The 17,451-nt window shown below is 31.7% G+C and overlaps 2 protein-coding genes and 1 long non-coding RNA gene across 6 annotated transcripts; all 3 read left to right on the top strand.

Moving 5' to 3' along the window:
• Positions 1 to 80: 80 nt before the first annotated feature.
• LOC132925762 (uncharacterized) lies at positions 81 to 1,603 on the top strand. The gene is made up of 2 exons (XM_060990128.1): positions 81 to 161; positions 272 to 1,603. The coding sequence occupies exons 1-2, from the start codon at positions 81 to 83 to the stop codon at positions 1,601 to 1,603; spliced, it is 1,413 nt and encodes a 470-aa protein (XP_060846111.1).
• A 9,674-nt stretch (positions 1,604 to 11,277) lies between these two features.
• On the top strand, positions 11,278 to 12,039 carry LOC132925761 (uncharacterized). The gene is made up of 2 exons (XM_060990127.1): positions 11,278 to 11,808; positions 11,941 to 12,039. Exons 1-2 carry the CDS (start codon positions 11,278 to 11,280, stop codon positions 12,037 to 12,039), a joined length of 630 nt encoding a protein of 209 aa, XP_060846110.1.
• Positions 12,040 to 13,513: 1,474 nt separating this feature from the next.
• Positions 13,514 to 17,186, top strand: LOC132927511 (uncharacterized). 4 transcript variants are annotated; one of them, XR_009661750.1, is made up of 5 exons: positions 13,515 to 13,959; positions 14,906 to 15,190; positions 15,438 to 16,494; positions 16,584 to 16,744; positions 16,832 to 17,186. It is a non-coding gene; the product is annotated as an uncharacterized LOC132927511 (long non-coding RNA). The 4 variants fall into 4 exon arrangements; XR_009661752.1 differs by having other exon boundaries at positions 13,517 to 13,959; positions 15,438 to 15,679; positions 16,055 to 16,744; XR_009661751.1 differs by having other exon boundaries at positions 13,530 to 13,959; positions 15,438 to 15,679.
• Positions 17,187 to 17,451: the final 265 nt, after the last annotated feature.

Genomic DNA, 17,451 nt, shown 5'->3' with positions numbered 1-17,451 from the left:
TTAATTTTTTTTTTACGCCAGTGTTTGCATTCTGTTTTATTTTGACTGTCCGTTGTCTATTTTAATTTATTTTATGCAAAATGAGTCAACAAGGTAGTGATAACACGGCCATTCAAGGGGGAACTGCAGATTCACCAAAGAAAAGAAACCCCCGTGGAAAAGTAAGAATCATTTTAATTATTATGACTGTATTATATTATATTTTACTATTTTTTTTTATATATAATATACTATTCTATATTATATTATACTAATGCAACTGTTATTTTAGTTTGTTGGCTCTGGTCAAAAAATGATGATTGTCAATTTGTATAAAACCAAAATGGCGCAACAATCAACTGGACATGGGCCAAAATTGACGGCAAAAGAAGTCATAAAAAATATATCCGAAGAAAGTGGTGTCGGACAACGGACTGTGAGCGTTACTCTGTCAGAATATCGCAACAAAGGAATTGTAACATCACCAAACAAGACCAAAATCAGACCGAAGGTAACAGATAAAATTGACGAGTTCAACCAAAATGCTATCAGGCAAAAAGTGCATCAGTTTTGGCACAGCCGTGAAATCCCGACTTTAAATAAAATGTTAACAGTAATAAACGAAGATGACAGTTTACCGAATTTTTCAAAAATGTCCTTGTACAGAATTCTAAAACATCTGAATTTCGAGTATGTTCGTAAGTCTCGGAATAGCGCGTTAATTGAACGTAATGATATTGTCTGTTGGCGTCGAAGATATTTAGAAACTATTAAACATTACCGTCTGTTAGGTAGACCAATCTATTACTTAGATGAGACATGGGTAAATGCAGGCGAAACTACTACACGAACATGGGTGGACAAAACAGTCAAATCGACAAGGGACGCATTTCTTCGGGGCCTTTCAACTGGACAAAAGGAACCGTCTGGTAAGGGGAAGCGGCTCATTGTTGTGCACATCGGGTCATCAGACGGCTTTGTTGCTGGCGGTTTCTTTTGCTTCGAGTCAAAAAAAAATACCCAAGATTACCATGACGAAATGAACGGTGCCAATTTTTACGAGTGGTTCAACAATATTTTACCATTATTGAACGAAAATGCTGTGATCGTCATGGATAATGCGTCTTATCATTCGGTGAAGATGGATCCATGCCCTGTCATATCCTGGAAGAAGGTAGATATTATCAACTGGCTCGAAAATAAAGGTGAGATAGTTGATCACACAAAAGTCAAAGCTCAATTATTGGAACGTGTTCAAGAGTTAAAGCCACAGCACGATCTATATGTAATAGATGAATTAGCAAAGGCTGCCAATAAAACTGTGTTACGTTTACCCCCATATCATTGTGAATTAAACCCTATAGAGCTCGCGTGGGCATCTGTAAAAAATTATGTCCGTACGAATAATACGACAAACAAATTACAAGATGTTCGTAAACTATTGGAAGAAGGCGTAGAACAGGTTACTCCAGATATGTGGAAAAATTTTGTTGCCCATGTAATAAAAGAAGAAGATAAATTTTGTCAAATTGATGTTATATCTGATCAACTTCTGGACGATGAACAAGGATCACACGTCTTAACGATTACAGGTGACACAAGTTCAGACTTCGATTCCGATTAAATCATTTGACAATAAAAAACATTTATTGTAAAATGATTTAATTTTAATTTAATTTAATTTAGTTAATATTTTTTTTAAATTATGACTATGGCTTAAGTTGTAACCTATAGTACGATTTTGTACATTTATATTTTTTAATTATTATTTTTGACTATATTACTGCAGTATTATTTATTATTTGTATTTTTTATTGTTGTACATATTGTTTTGACAATGCAATTAATAAAATACTTATTTGCAATTTTATAACCGAAAAAATGTTTTTTTTATTGCTCGCGATAATAATATGAACCAATATTTTGTAATACGCATCAATTAATATGCGTGAATCCGTGATTGCACGAGCACGTAATATTTTAATTATTTGAGCCGCTGTATACACTAATCAGCTGATTGCCGTATGCGTTCTCTGGTGGTATGGTAGGGGAAATTTGGCCTTGGTACGACGGAGCGCAATCATTTGGATGCGCCAGCCGTATGCGTTCTCTCGTGGTACGGACTATAGTTGCTATGGCGGCGGTGGTGTTGGTTCTTACCACCGGTCGAAGGCATTACGACAATGCCTTATTATACTAACGTGGAATGCATATATATACAATATAGATGAGTGGCGAACGTACCTACACTGTTCAACGTTCAATGTTATCGTACGAAATTGGATTCTATCTGTAATAAATCTTACTCTTTTGCTTTTACTACACGTATTAACTCAAACACCCCATTGATCGTGGCTAAAACGACGTATGCGATCGGTGAAGGCACATACTTCGTATAGTGTACACCGTTATAAGTACTAGGGCCGCAATTAAGTATTTATCGATAGGTAGTCAGCATATATTGTATGCGATTCTAGTGAAAATATAATAATTTATAAATAATCAGTTTTAGATATTGTTCAACAATATAATATAATATTATGATATTTCGTGTGTTCTGAAATCAACTCTGTGGCATGCGGTAATTTCCTATGGAATGGGGAAATAATAAATAGATTTTAATCTTCAAAGTCGACATTCAACAAGATAGTTTATAAGTACGGTATCTAGCATACTATAAATCGTGCCTTTTCCTCTGTCCATTGTGTAAACGAGTAAACCCTATATTATTTACACTTTACAGGTACACATACTCCTAGCGTTGTCTAAAATGTGCTCGGTACCTATTCTTTAACAAAAATTAAATTTCTATTAGATTACAAAAGAAGGACTCCGTGTATATATATAGTGATTAGTTCTTGGGCCGAAATTACTATAATATGTCCATTATAATTTATTAAAACAATCGACAGCATAATGATAATGTAATGTGTAATGGCAGATTTACATAACAACATTTATAATTATATAAATCTATTTGCGTAATTAAGATGACCATAGAAGCGCGATGGTGACTGCAAGTTAGGAATTGTTTACCTTCTTGATAAACACCTAAATATAATTTTTTTTATTAAGTGTTTTAGGCAGTAAAAAATATGTACAACGTAACTTTACCGTCTATTTCTATGTAAGGAAACTGTTGGCGCCCGATACCTATTATTTTTGTAAATCATGGTAATACGTCGCCACCACCAATACACACACACATTCACTGTCAAGTGCCAATATTCAATTCGTTTTAATATTTTTGTTATAATTATTAGTGTTTAACGTGAGTTATATAATATGCGGCTTACGTATCGGCACGTTATCTATCGCCGCTGGCTCATCGTGCGCGCAGATTAACACAGCCACCATATTTGTCGTTGCGTCACCGTTTTAAAAAAGTCCATTAAATATTATATTTGTCATATTACATACAGGAATCGCTGTATTTTCTTAACTAATTGTTTATGTTATATTGTGTGGGTGTTAATCGCCATATTTTGTTGGTTATTTATATTTTATATACGTGTGAATGAAACGCAATGTTCATATTATATTATTATATATATATATATTTTACGTCACAATTATTTGTCTTGTTTTATTATTGATTTATATCATTGTAATTAATAATTATATATTTATTGAGTGTATAAGCATACTGCATAGGTAGCAGCTAGCCAGCAGTGCACCAACAAAGCTGTGAGTTTATTGCTATTTATTTTTATTTCTATTTATTCTGCAAGAAGATAATGGGCGCCACTATAAATGTGTTAGCTGCACGGCCCTTCTGGCCCAACAATACATCAAATAAATAAGTAACAGAAAGTAAATAAAAACTCCTAATTTTGTGGAGCGTAGTCTGGCTAGCTAGCGTTCTCCTATCCTAAATAATGTATAATTTCACATACACACACAATACACGAATTAAATAATAATATGAAGGTTGTAAATAAATAACAGTGGCGATTCACGCACACAATAATAATAATAATAGAATAAATAGCAATGGCGATTCGCACACAAAATAAAATAATAGAATAGCGGCGATTAGGGCTTTCGATATGGCAAAAAAAATATAATATAATAGCCCAAAAACAGCGATTCGTATAAACGTAATATTATTCGCAACGACAGGCGGAGAAAGACAAAATTACGACGGCCGTGTTACTTTACTTGCATCAGCGAGCTGGTGGCGGTAGATGACACACCGATACGTATTTCACATATCATTAACACAATAAAAAAATAAAAACAATAATATGAATTTACAACGATAATGTGTTTTGTGCGTGTGCCGGTTAGTGGCGGCGGAATGGTACGAGGGCGTTTACTAATATCCATTGCTTGGCTCGGACAATAATATTTATTAAATTATCATTTTTATTCGTCCCGTGAACAGTATTATACATTATTGTGTTATGTTCGACGATGTAGCCGTTTATTTTCAGATACCAAACAAAAGAAGAGAAATGATAGTCGGACGATCCGTGCAGGTGCAGACACAATATATTGTATACATACACACATGTGACCTTAGTATTGTGTAGGTAATAAAAATTATTTTTGTTCACAAAATCTAAGAATCTGGGTCCGAGCCACCCAACACCTGCTGTTTCGAATTCAACAGTTCGGCATTCCAAACGCGTTCACTTTAGGCGACCAGCTGCTATCGGCCGCCCTTGCTGCAAAACTAAATGTTTGTATTTGATTTATTTGGTTGTACTCGTGTTGTAATATCATTGATACCAACTGTTCACTTAATGGACTAATATTTTTATATGCGTTGTTTGCTTTTGGAAAATTTAATGTACAATGCACACTATAGCTGTAATCGAAAAATGTATGTATCTACTGAAATTTATCTAGTTCTTCTTCGTACATCAGTACTGTGCTTGAGTGTTTCCAAACTTTAAAGCCATATGTTGTAGTTAATAACGTCGTCAAATGGCAGGCCCATGGTAGATTCATCTTTTTTTAATTACAATTTGCTGGTAAAAGTAGTTTTTAGAATACACCAATAGTTAATATTTCAAAAAAATGAAAATACAATTATAAACAGTACACAAATAACAATTTTTTTGAATTATTGAGATAGACATTAGTGTCAATAAGTAATAGTATAAAAATATAATTATTACACTATACATTATAATAATATGGTATTGGCAGTCGACTCGATGTTATACAACATATTATTAATATGTAGCAACAAAAAATTCCCATGTATTAGATGAAGGTAATTTCTCTCATTATTTCGTGCTCGGATGAGTGCGACACTGCGGAGTGCGGACAGTTTCGACGGTGACTTTTTTTTTACGTTTTTTCTCTTTCAGCACTCAATGTATCTTGTGTTTATGTGCATGAAAGAGGGTGCGTGTGCTCTGACTATGCTACGGCAACCACCGGTGTAGTTGCACCCCCTGGCAATATATAGCAGGTGCAAAGATATGCGTTTGCACCGGCCGCGTATGGTTAGTAACAAAACACGGCACTGAGCGCGTGAGACACCGGCTGCATAATATATGTCAGTCACAGAACACGGCACCGGCCGCGTATGATCAGTAACAGAACACGGCACCGGCCGCGTAAAATTGGTAACAGATCGACCCGGTGTAATCGCTGATAAACCAGTTATAAAAGGCGTGGTGAACCCCCCCCCCACCACTGTTATTTATTCCCAGTCTTTCCGACTTCGTATAGTAAGACCCGCCCCGGGCAGACTTACCGGAATAGGAAAGACAACTTACCGGCGCACAATTTATTGGACGGTTTGTGAATCGGTCAATGTTGTAGTAGTCTGAATTATTGTGGCATTGCATCGATCAGTTCACCTGCCCTGTGGTGCAATAGCTAGAGTAATTCCGGTATTGCATTGGTTGACACACCATTTGATAAGTACCCTTCCCTGTCGTCTTGTCAGTGCACCTCATAAAACCTTTGTACACTTTGTGTAACATTATAAATTAAAGTTTTTTTCACTGTTCTAAATAAACTTGATATATCAAAAAATCTTAGTCGTCTTTTCATTCATCGTTTCGTCAATAATCCGTGTTAAATTTTATTTAAAATCATCATACTTCTATGATTTTATTGTCTACGGTTTTCTATAAAAAAAATCTAACAAAGTATTATAGTTTATTCAATGGGGTTTTATTATTATATGAATTATTACAAATAACAAAAAATCATAAATACACATTTACTACATTTATCTTTAATATTTTTAATTTTTTAACGTATATCTACGATATATTATATATAACTACATAAAAATCTTTGTACAGGGTAAACTCTGGAACTACTTTATCAAATATTTTTTTTAAACTAAAAAGTGAGTATATCACGGAAAAGGTTTCTATTGCAATAGCATTTCTCTAAGTTAAAAAACCTCAGAGTTATCTACTAATTAAAATAAACGTGTACATTTTATAAATTGTATACCTATAATTACACATATACATGTTTTCGATGCATTCCGAAACTACTCAACTGATTTTGATGAAATTATGATCAATGTGTGTAATTTTATCTCCGTCATAAGATAGAATAGTTTTTATCCCGATTAATGACCTCAATATATTACAGGTAGGGCTGTGCGATTATTTAATCGATTATTCGAATAATATATTATTTTTATAGCATCGTCGTGCAACCCCCGTATTTACGCCACTTGACACATTTTTATAAAATAAACGTAAAATATATTTTATTTTTTAGGGGGTTTTGTTCGATTTTGCGACCTAAACAATCTTGTCATTTACACGACATTGGCGTTGGACCATATTTCAATTTTGTGAAATTCCGTAATCCTATTGTCAGTGGCGACAGAAGGTACGTTTACTGAAATATATTTATACACTAAACTCCAAAATCGATTTATCTTACTATTATACTAACGAATGGAGATTTATCCGTTGATATTAATGTGTAGTTTTGTCGTACGGCCGTCCGGGTGTGCTATTGCAAGGCGTGTCAAATAAGTACTCGGAAAAGTAATGTTTATTATGTTTGCTTTAATAATACAAACGCAACAATAAGAAGAAATACAATTTCGTACAGCTGTAAGTTATTTCACATTTTATACGGAAAAAATAAACAAATAAGAACAGGGCGATATTATTTAAATTCGGTATGTCTGGACGAGTGAAATACGAACTAAATTTAAACAAGGTAGCTCAAACATTTGGAAACTGTATTTTTTCTTTTTTCCTAATGAACATTGTTGAATTTTAATTTTGGAATTTTGGAAACGTATACTTGAGAATAATTTTCAAAAACCTACCTCTCCTTCCTTATTATTTTACGTGTTTGGATATCAACTTGATTTTGTTCATTTGGATTTGTATGAAATAGTTTTAAGGTAAAATTACTGAACTCGTATAGTTGTATAGACAATATATATTAAACATATTATATTAGATTAGGTTTAATATGTAAATACCTATATATTTTTTATTACCTAAATGTTGTTACTTGTTTACAAAATTTGAATGTTGTTTTTATACATATTAAAAAACAAAAACCAGAATTTAGAATTCCCATTATTATTATACACTTTTATGACGGCGGGGAATAACATAACGTGTTTGCTATCAGAGTTATCAGACGCAGCCGCGGCCGCTGTGACTGTTGTATGTGCTATAACTGTTGTGTTCTCATTATCGGAGCGACTTACGTTACCGTTATTATTATTCGTTGATGTCGTCGTATTATTTGTATTTTCTCCGCTGTCTTTGCTTAAATTTAAATGTAGCATTGTATTATGGGCTTTATGGCATTTGAAACATTTCTTACCAAAACATTTTTTGTCGTTATGTGGACGTATACATATATTTTGCACAATTTTAATGCATTTACTTTTATTATTCTATCGGGTACCGCTAATGCTAAGAACGAAGGGTGTCCAGTAAAGTGCGCAACTTTTGAATCTTCCGCCATTTTTTAAATATTGTGTTTGCAGCCCTGTTTTATCGTTTCTAGTATCTATTTTTACTCCGATTTAATAATCAGTTGTTGTTTTCTGTATTGGTTCAGTCATCATGGAGCGGTTTACAAATAAACAACGTATTCAGATCGTGAAAACTTATTATCAAAATTATGAAAGTGGGACTGAGACGGTAAGGCGACTTCAGGCGATTTTCGGAAGAAATGAAGCACCCAATAAGTCTACAGTTTTGCGACTGATAAAAAAGTTCGAAACAACTGGTTCTGTTGCTACTGTGAAGTCACCTGGGCGAAATCGCACTCAACGCAATGCACAACAAATCGCAGTTGTGCAACAAAGTGTAACAGTGAGTCCAGGAAAATCAATTCGCCGACGGTCATAACAGTTGAGTATTCCACGCAGTTCATTGCAAAGAATATTAACTAAAGACCTCTGTATTTTTGGGGAACGAGAAATTAAGTATACAAAAATTGTTTTGTTTATTTCGTACGTTCGCACTTTTATAATTATATATAAAAATCCTTTGTTTATTACAAATTCCTTTATGGTGTAAAGGACTATTTATTATAATTAATAATAAATAAAGAGAATTATACAAATTAACAATTTAAGTGATATATATAATCAATTTAATACACTTTGATTCTGAGTATAAATTACGTCAATTTTGACGACGATTATTGACCGTTGATCGTCGCGGTCTCACGTATAACTGAAATTAAATCGAGATATCGACGAACAACGGCCGTATCGCATTTTGTTGTTATAATATGATATCTTAAATTTAATATTAGTTATCGGTGTTCCGAACATACCGCCCGACATTTTACACTCAATGTAAAATCACAAATACATAATTATAAATAAGAATATACATTTAAAATAAAAGTTAATAATAATAATAATTTACAAAAACATGATAATTATGTAAATACAATATAAGTACCATAAATATATTTATTTTTAATTTGTTAATCATATATAGGTAATGGGCATAGCATCCTTCCGGCTGGCTGTAATACTCCACGATCTGTCCTAACTTTAGCGACTCGAACGACTCCATCTTTGCCTGTGGATACCTCCATAACTCGCCCTAATTGCCAACGTAATGGTGGTAAATTGTCTTCCTTAAAAAGAACCAAAGCACCCACTTCTATTTTCGGACCTTTGGATTTAGGCCATCTTTGTCTGCCCTGTAGTTGTGAGAGGTACTCTTTACTCCAGCGCTGCCAAATTTGTTGAAACAACTGAGTGCTTCTTTGCCATCGATGGAGACGATTAGTCGGCATGTCTACTAAGTCAGGTTCCGGTAAACTTGTCAGTGATCTTCCGATAATGAAGTGACCTGGGGTAAGAGCACTTAGATCGGATGGATCGTTTGACAAAGGTGTAATAGGCCGCGAATTTAGACATGCCTCGATTCGAACTAATATTGTGTTCATTTCTTCATAAGTAAGAGATGCTGTTCCTAAAGTCTTTTGCAATTGCCCTTTTATAGATTTCACCGCTGCCTCCCATAACCCTCCAAAATGGGGAAAGAGAGGGGGGATGAATTTCCATTCTACTCCCACTTCGGCGGCGCACTGGTAAATCATATTTTTGTGTATTTCAGATGTAAATAAATCACGTAACTCTTTTAACCGTCTATTTGCTCCTACAAAATTTGTTCCGTTGTCAGAGTATATTATTTTACCAATACTACGCCTGGCCCAAAATCGCCGGAGTGCCGCCAAAAACGAGTTCGTTGTTAAGTCACCAACCAACTCAATGTGCACGGCTTTCGAGAACAACAGACAAACACGCATATATAACACTTCGACGTCGGTGCATTTCGTCTTAAACTATTTTTAATTAATGTCGGCCCAGCGAAGTCTACTCCACTCGTTAAAAAGGCGTGATTTGCCACTTCTATTCGCGGGGCAGGCAGATTGCCTAGGATAGGTTGATATGTAGCTGGCTTAGTGCGAAAACACGAGATACATTTATGCACTGTTGTTTTTGCAACATTTCGTCCACCTAACAGCCAATATTTTTCGCGTACGGATGCTAATAGTGCTTGTGGTCCCGCATGAAGTAATTTTATGTGTTCATGACTAAATACTAATTTTGTGAAATGAGTGTTGGCTGGAAGTACTATCGGATTTTTTTTATCCCGTTGCATATTTTCTGCATTATTTAATCTTCCACCAACTCTTATTATTTCATCTTGATCTAAAAAAGGGTTTAATAAATACAACTTGCTTTTATTTGATATACCTTTACCATTTTTTAAACATTTTATTTCGTTCGCGAAAAATTTCGATTGTACTATTTGATGTATTTTCGTTCGCGCGTACTCAAGTTCATTGACCGATATTATCGCGGCCGCATATAGGCCCGTACGTAATATTTTGGTTGCATCCAAAAACCGCACACTTTTGATTTTGACCCTAAAAAGGTCGATAGCCAAAAACCGCACAGCTTATCGGTCATTGTATACAAATTGCCGTACATTTATAGTGGGTTAAAACCGCACACTATTTTTAGTTATAATAGTGAAAAGATAAGATTATAAGATATGTACTATTCAATAATCAAGTATTTAGTTGTCACTCGTTATTAGGCGGTCTCGATTCGATTAGTGTACCTACGTCTATAATTTAGTATTAAAACGTTGATATCTTAAATTTGTATAATGGATTTTAAAATTATTGAAAGTAATAAAGGGGGAAAGTGCTTATTACTTGACGATTTTAAATACCGAAAATTTCGAGTTAATATTAGTGGAAATGTTGTTTGGCGGTGTTTTATTAAAAATTGTACATCCTCAGTTACAACATGCAGTCAATTGAAGAATATATTAAAAATAAATAACACACACAAACATGAACAGGTGGATACTGTGAAAATTCAAATTCAAGAGGTACGTAATGTATGTAAACGCAAGGCTTGTAATGACATTTATGAAAGACCGCGAAAAATAATACGGAAAGAGGTATTATCCATAGACAATAATGCAGTTATAGGAAGCAATGACATAAACTTAATAAGGAAGTCGATATATAATGAACGAAGGAAACTTTTACCAAATTTACCGAAAAATTTGGAGGACGCTCTAAACTTTGTTTTAAATAGCGATATTTTAACCTGCCAAAATGAAAAAATGACCTTCGTGTATAAACAAGATGAAATGATTATTGTTACGTGTAAAAAAAATATTGAATTTTTATGTAATCATTGTGATGAATACTTGGCTGACGGTACTTTTACATACAAACCAAAGTATTTTTATCAACTGTATACTATACACGGATGGAGCAGAAATTATTATTTTCCTTTAGTACATTGTTTTTTTACCTTCTAAAACTGAATCGTGTTACTTAAAAATGTGGGTCAATATTAAAAATATATGTTTGGAGTTAAGACAAGTTTTAAATATAAACATTATCCATCTCGATTTTGAGATAGCTGCTCATACGGCTGTGCAAAGCACATTTTCTGGAGTAACAGTTAAAGGCTGTAGATTCCACTTTGGTCAAGCTTTATGGCGGAAAATCCAATCAAAGAATAACCTTCGACAATCATATAATGCTAAGCAAAATGAAACTGGTGAGTGGCTAAAAATGTTTTTTGGATTACCATTTTTACCAGTACATGAAGTCACTGATGCATTCGTTGATTTAATGTCCATATGTCCACAAGATGCATGTTCTGAATTTGGAGACTACATTCTTAACACCTACATTGAAGGACAATTCCCAATGGAAATTTGGACCCATCCAATCAATGCAAATATAACTACAAGGACTACGAATGGAGCTGAAAGATTTCACCAAGGGTTTAATTCTGAATTTTATTCTCCGAATCCATCTGTATTTATGGTTATTGATGTTTTAAGAAATATTCATATCGATACAGTGACACGTATGAACCAGTACCATAAGGGAATTCAAAATATAATCCGTCCAATTGAAAAACAAAAACAAGTTAGTAAATAGGTACATAATAATAATATTTTTGATTTTTAATTAAATTGTATTTATTTTTAGGAGTATTTGTTTCAATTTTGGGAAGTATTTTTACGTGACGGAGATCGTATGCAGTTTTTAAAAAACGTCGGCAGTCGGTTTCAGCCTATCAAACTTTGAAAGTTTTAAATTTTTTTTAAATTAATATTTTAAATTTTTGAAATTCCTATAAATTTTTAGTTTTACATTTTTTTTTTTTTTAATTAATATTTTAAATTATTTAATATACACATGTTTAAGTTGACATTAATTCATAATATTAGAGGTATACAATTTTTAAATAAATACATTTTTTTGAACTATGAGATTATAAATATGAATTATTGATTTAAATTATGAATTACAAATTATGAATTATACATATACATATGCGTTTTTTGTTTATCGACCTTTTTGGGGTCAAAGTCATAACTGTGCGGTTTTTGGATACGACAATTTTTATAATTGTGCGGTTTTAACCTATTAAATGTGTGCGGTTTTAACCTACCAAAAATGTGCGGTTTTGTCCTGTATTTTATCAAAAGTGTGCGGTTTTTGGAGTCAACGAGTATACTCAGTAGACTCATAATATACCTAACACAGGTAATATTTAAATATTTACATAAAAATATCATGTATAAAATAAATAATATAAAAAAACATACTGTATAACATATACTATTTTATATATAACAAACTATAATTACTACTCTACTACATTATTATCCCTTGATATTCCATTGTAAATGTTCTGCACAATGGGCAATTATTCATGTTTTCTTGAATGAGTCGAATTACACAGGTATTACAAAATTGATGAGCACAAGGTCTTAATATGACAGTTGTCTCATCATTGAAACATATAATGCACAATTCTACAGTAATTTCTGAAAAATAAAATAGTTATATTTCAATTGTTTGTATATTATATTCAAATTGACACTAATGATAACTGATAATATATATAACAATAACAATTTCCCCTTTTCACCATGTTGATACTTTTTATATAATACCTACACTATAAATATATAAATCAAAATTATTTCACCTTTATAAACACATATTAAACAAAACTAAGTTTAATAACATTAAGATATCATCTTGTTTAAAGTTATACAGCTTTCTTAGTAATAATATAATTAAAAAAAAATTGATGATTAGAACATAGTACCCATCATCTCTATATTATATCCTATTGTTTTTGCCTTACTAACACAGAACATAGCAAATGTTATGTAAAGAATTCGTTTTACTATTATAGTGAGCCGAATAAAATTATTGTATTTAAATTGAATATAGATCAATAACTCTACTAGTAGTCTCTAGTATTAAAAATAACTAAGTATAATTGATTTTTCTAAACATACTACATATACAACTTGTTATGTTATGCGTTACTTAGAAGAAAGGTATAATAAATGTGGACACAACTTTTTCTCAATATTTATATTTTCAGATACTAAGTTTGTATCAATTTTGTATCTGAATAGTTAATATAGTTCCTAAGACAAGTCTATTTTGTGTCTTGAATCTATTGCATCCAATTAAAGATAAAAATTATTTTTTTACCTTCATTGTCATTATTTATAGGTGTTGGTGTGTCTGTAGAAATAGTTGCAAGTACTGCTGGTGCTGGTAGTTCTTGAATAACATCAATTACTTCAACATCTAAAATTTAAATCTAGATAAAAATCCAATTCATTTTTATTATATAATATAGTTAAACACTACTATACCATCCTCATTTTCCAGTTCTCTGTAAAATTCTCTCCATACTTCTGCCATATTATATCTAGGCCTTTGTATCTGTTGTGTTGCATTTTCATTTCCTACATCATATTTTGAAAATAACTACAATTATCATAACTTAGTAGCAATAGCGAAAGTATTTTGAAAAATTATTTTCAAAATGAAACTTGTGCCTATCATACTAAATTAAATTTTTTTTTAACTGTTTACCTGTAGGGTCCTCAACAGCAGGTGCTATAATAGCTACTGGCAGTTCCTGAAGTACTGGAACATCAACCAATGGTTCAGGAAAAACTGGAGCATCTAAAGGTAAAGTATCATAAATATTTTCTAAGTTTTGTACATGCAAAATAAAAAATATTTTTATTTTTTTATTAAAACTCAATGTTAGTTTTATTCTTAAATCTTAATTATTTGTTATTGGTTTTAAGTTAAACCAATAAATCAACAGTGTAAACTGCAATTATTATTTTTTATTAATTCAAATACAATGCAATGTAGTTGACTGACACAATAAGTAGTTGTGAAAATGATTAAAAATACATGTTAAAAAAACCTATATAATATATTGATACCTATTGGTGGGTAATCCACATCAACATTGTGGACATCATGGCCTAAGGTGTTATTTATATAGCTTTCATTGACTGATGCAACTCGTCTTAAAAACATCATTGTATCACCTCCATTTAAAATGTCTTGTAATGCGTTCTCTATAACGATATTGTTTCTATTTCTAGATGAAACAAATCTTCTTCGTACCTGTACAAACATAGTTAAATATATTGAATTTTATAAAGTTTTATTTACTATTTTAAATTCCGAGTGAAGCAATGAATGTATTTAACTTTACAATGATGGTTTTTTTTATCAAAAGTTTATATTGGCCAATATTTTTTAAATTATCGGAAAAAACCAAGAGCTAGACCATTTCCACTCAGAATCTTTTTTCATTATATTTAATCATTTATCATTGAATTTAAATTGTACACATTCATTTGACCTACTCAATGACTAGGTATACTAGACACACTTAGAAGAAAGTTATTAGTTTATTATTATGATTATAGTTAATTTTATTTGATCTTATTAAAATATATTTATTACCATGTTTTAAACTTACTTGTTGGCCATTTAGTATTTGGCTCAGCTCCAACCTTGTTGTGTTCTCCACACTTCGGATTAGATCTAATATTTATAGTATAATATATCAATATATTAAATATACCAATATTATTTATGATTTTTTTATAAGTGCTTCAAAAAAATTTACCATAAAATGTCCATAATGGTGGATGAACTCCCAAGTACCCAAGTAATGACGCATGGAATGACTCCACAAAATTATTTGTCCGATGATTAAATCCGTGGACAGAAAATCCTTCTGGACCAACCACACCCATCCAATAACGATCAAAGTAATTAAAAACTGGCCGTAGTTCTTCAAATACTTGCTGCTCTATCGCAATCGCCTTGATCATCATCAACCCATCAGCAATTGAAAATCCTCTAATATTGGGATATCTGTGTCCATTTGCCGGTAGGTGTGGAATAGCTAATAACTAAAATAATATAATATATAGTATAATTTAATCATATTATATTTCTTATAATATTTCCATTACCAAGCGTACTATATTTCTACTAGTAATATTTGTTCTAATAGCATTCCTTAAACCAATTTGATGTATGTGTCTTAAAACAGCCTGTATAAAAATAGTATAAAATTCTGCTATAATATAGGTACCTTATTTATGAACATAAATAATACAATGGAAGTATTTCAGATTATTACCTGATTGAAATGAAAAGAACAACCCACTTGTTGCCATTCAGGAAATACTATTCTTATGGCGTTCCGAAGACCACTTTCAAAATCTGTTATGACTTGAACTGGTACTTCATTTGAATTGGGTAAATGAAGACTTAAAACGTACTGCATAACACATGCATACGCTGCTTGTGTGTGACGAGTTAAGCATGCATAAACCACTGGGAAACTCTATAAACATTATTATAAATTTTCCAAGTATGTTAATTTAAAATAATTAAGCCCACAAAAATGTTTAAAACAAAATATATTATTACCATATTATTAAATATAATGTGTACTGTAAGTAGTTGACGCAAATCAGAGGGATGATTGGGAAGACATTTAAAAGTACCGTCTATTGCCACATTTGTTATTGTTATGCTATTTTGCCTTAATGTTGTTACTATTTCAGTATTGAAGAATATAATACCATAAAACAAACCTTCAGTAATTAATTCACCTTGATAAAACCTAGTCTCTAATAATAAATAATATACATGTTATAATTAATTAAAAATGTTTAATTCATTCATTTTTATTTTTACAAATTGTCAATAATTAATAAAATATAATTCTTACGGTTTCCAATAGTATTCAAATATCTCTGCCTCCATTCTTCAGAGTTTATCATACCACCCCATTCTCTCGTTGTACTTGGTATTGATGGTTGGTGCCCACGTCTCGCTCTGTGCATCATCCTTGCTGCTTGCAAAAAAGTATATGCCACTGCTGCTCTTGGAAACCTAATTATTGAATATTATGTATAGTATACAGGTTAAAATATGTTAACATTTCTTTAAAGTAGATACCTCTGAATCTCGTCATTATAAATTGAACGTATATTAGTTTGTTCTCTCGTAGATCTCCGCCTTAATGAACGAATTAAAGCCGTTTGGTTGTCATTATTTTCTACATGTCGTAGTGGAGCACATGTATGAGGTCTTAATAGCTTGAAATCACTATTGTCTAGTTTTGTGCTGCCTCTACCTCGACATTGTGAATTGAAATAATTTGTGCATCTCAATTGTCTGGTAATAGTAAAATATCAATAATTATATACTTAAATTACCCCAATGTATTATTTTATATTTTATGATTAAATTTAACCTTCTGTTTGCAGTTTCATTATGGCTGTAGTATTGAAAATTTAAGTTATCAATATAAATGTTTGATCGCTCGTGAACTCCTGGCTCCATACGAACAACATTCCGATTAGCTAAAGTTTAAAAATAAACATAACCTAGGTTAAAGTATACATAAGTGGCGAATACTGACTCCGAAGTATGAGCATAATTATTTACTACAATTTATTATAGTTCTATTTGGTTTATAATTAAAACAATAACATACATATTTGTATTTATGTAGGTAAAACACCGTTAGGAAGACTAAGAAAGTGGTGGGAAGATGTTATAAAAAGGGATGTAGAAGAGATGGAAATGATGCCGATTGAAGAAATCTAATGACGAACAGAAAATAATAGAAGTTTGTTTGTGAGACGAGATGGTCTTATAGGCACATTAACCCAAGTTGAAAAAGATTATGTATATTTGAACCAAATTATTAACTTTGTATAATTATGCGAGAATTTATTATATAATATAGCTGAACAAGGCTTCGGTTTTGTGTTAAATAATTGATTCATAAATAAATTTTTTTTTTTATTATAATTAAACTCGTATTTAAACCCTATGCAAATATATAATATTTTTTTATAATTTAACTTAATTTATGATATTTTTAACTGAAATTACAAATAAAATTGAATTGGTAATAATAAGTCATTTACTCGTAGGCTTATTTGGTAAAATCTTGTGAAAAAAAAATGTTAAATAATTTAAATGACACGCTAAAAAAACCGTAACCTTTAAATACAAACTCCCTCTCCCTTCCCTCAGATAAAAAAAAAATGAAAAATCGGGCGACGTGGTGACACTTAGGAAGAGTATTTGGAACATCTCTGTGAAAAAAAAATTGGAAAAAAGTTA

This window comes from Rhopalosiphum padi, chromosome 3 (assembly GCF_020882245.1).
Source record: "Rhopalosiphum padi isolate XX-2018 chromosome 3, ASM2088224v1, whole genome shotgun sequence".
NCBI lineage: Eukaryota > Metazoa > Arthropoda > Insecta > Hemiptera > Aphididae > Rhopalosiphum > Rhopalosiphum padi.
This window is presented reverse-complemented; position numbering and strand designations above follow the sequence as displayed.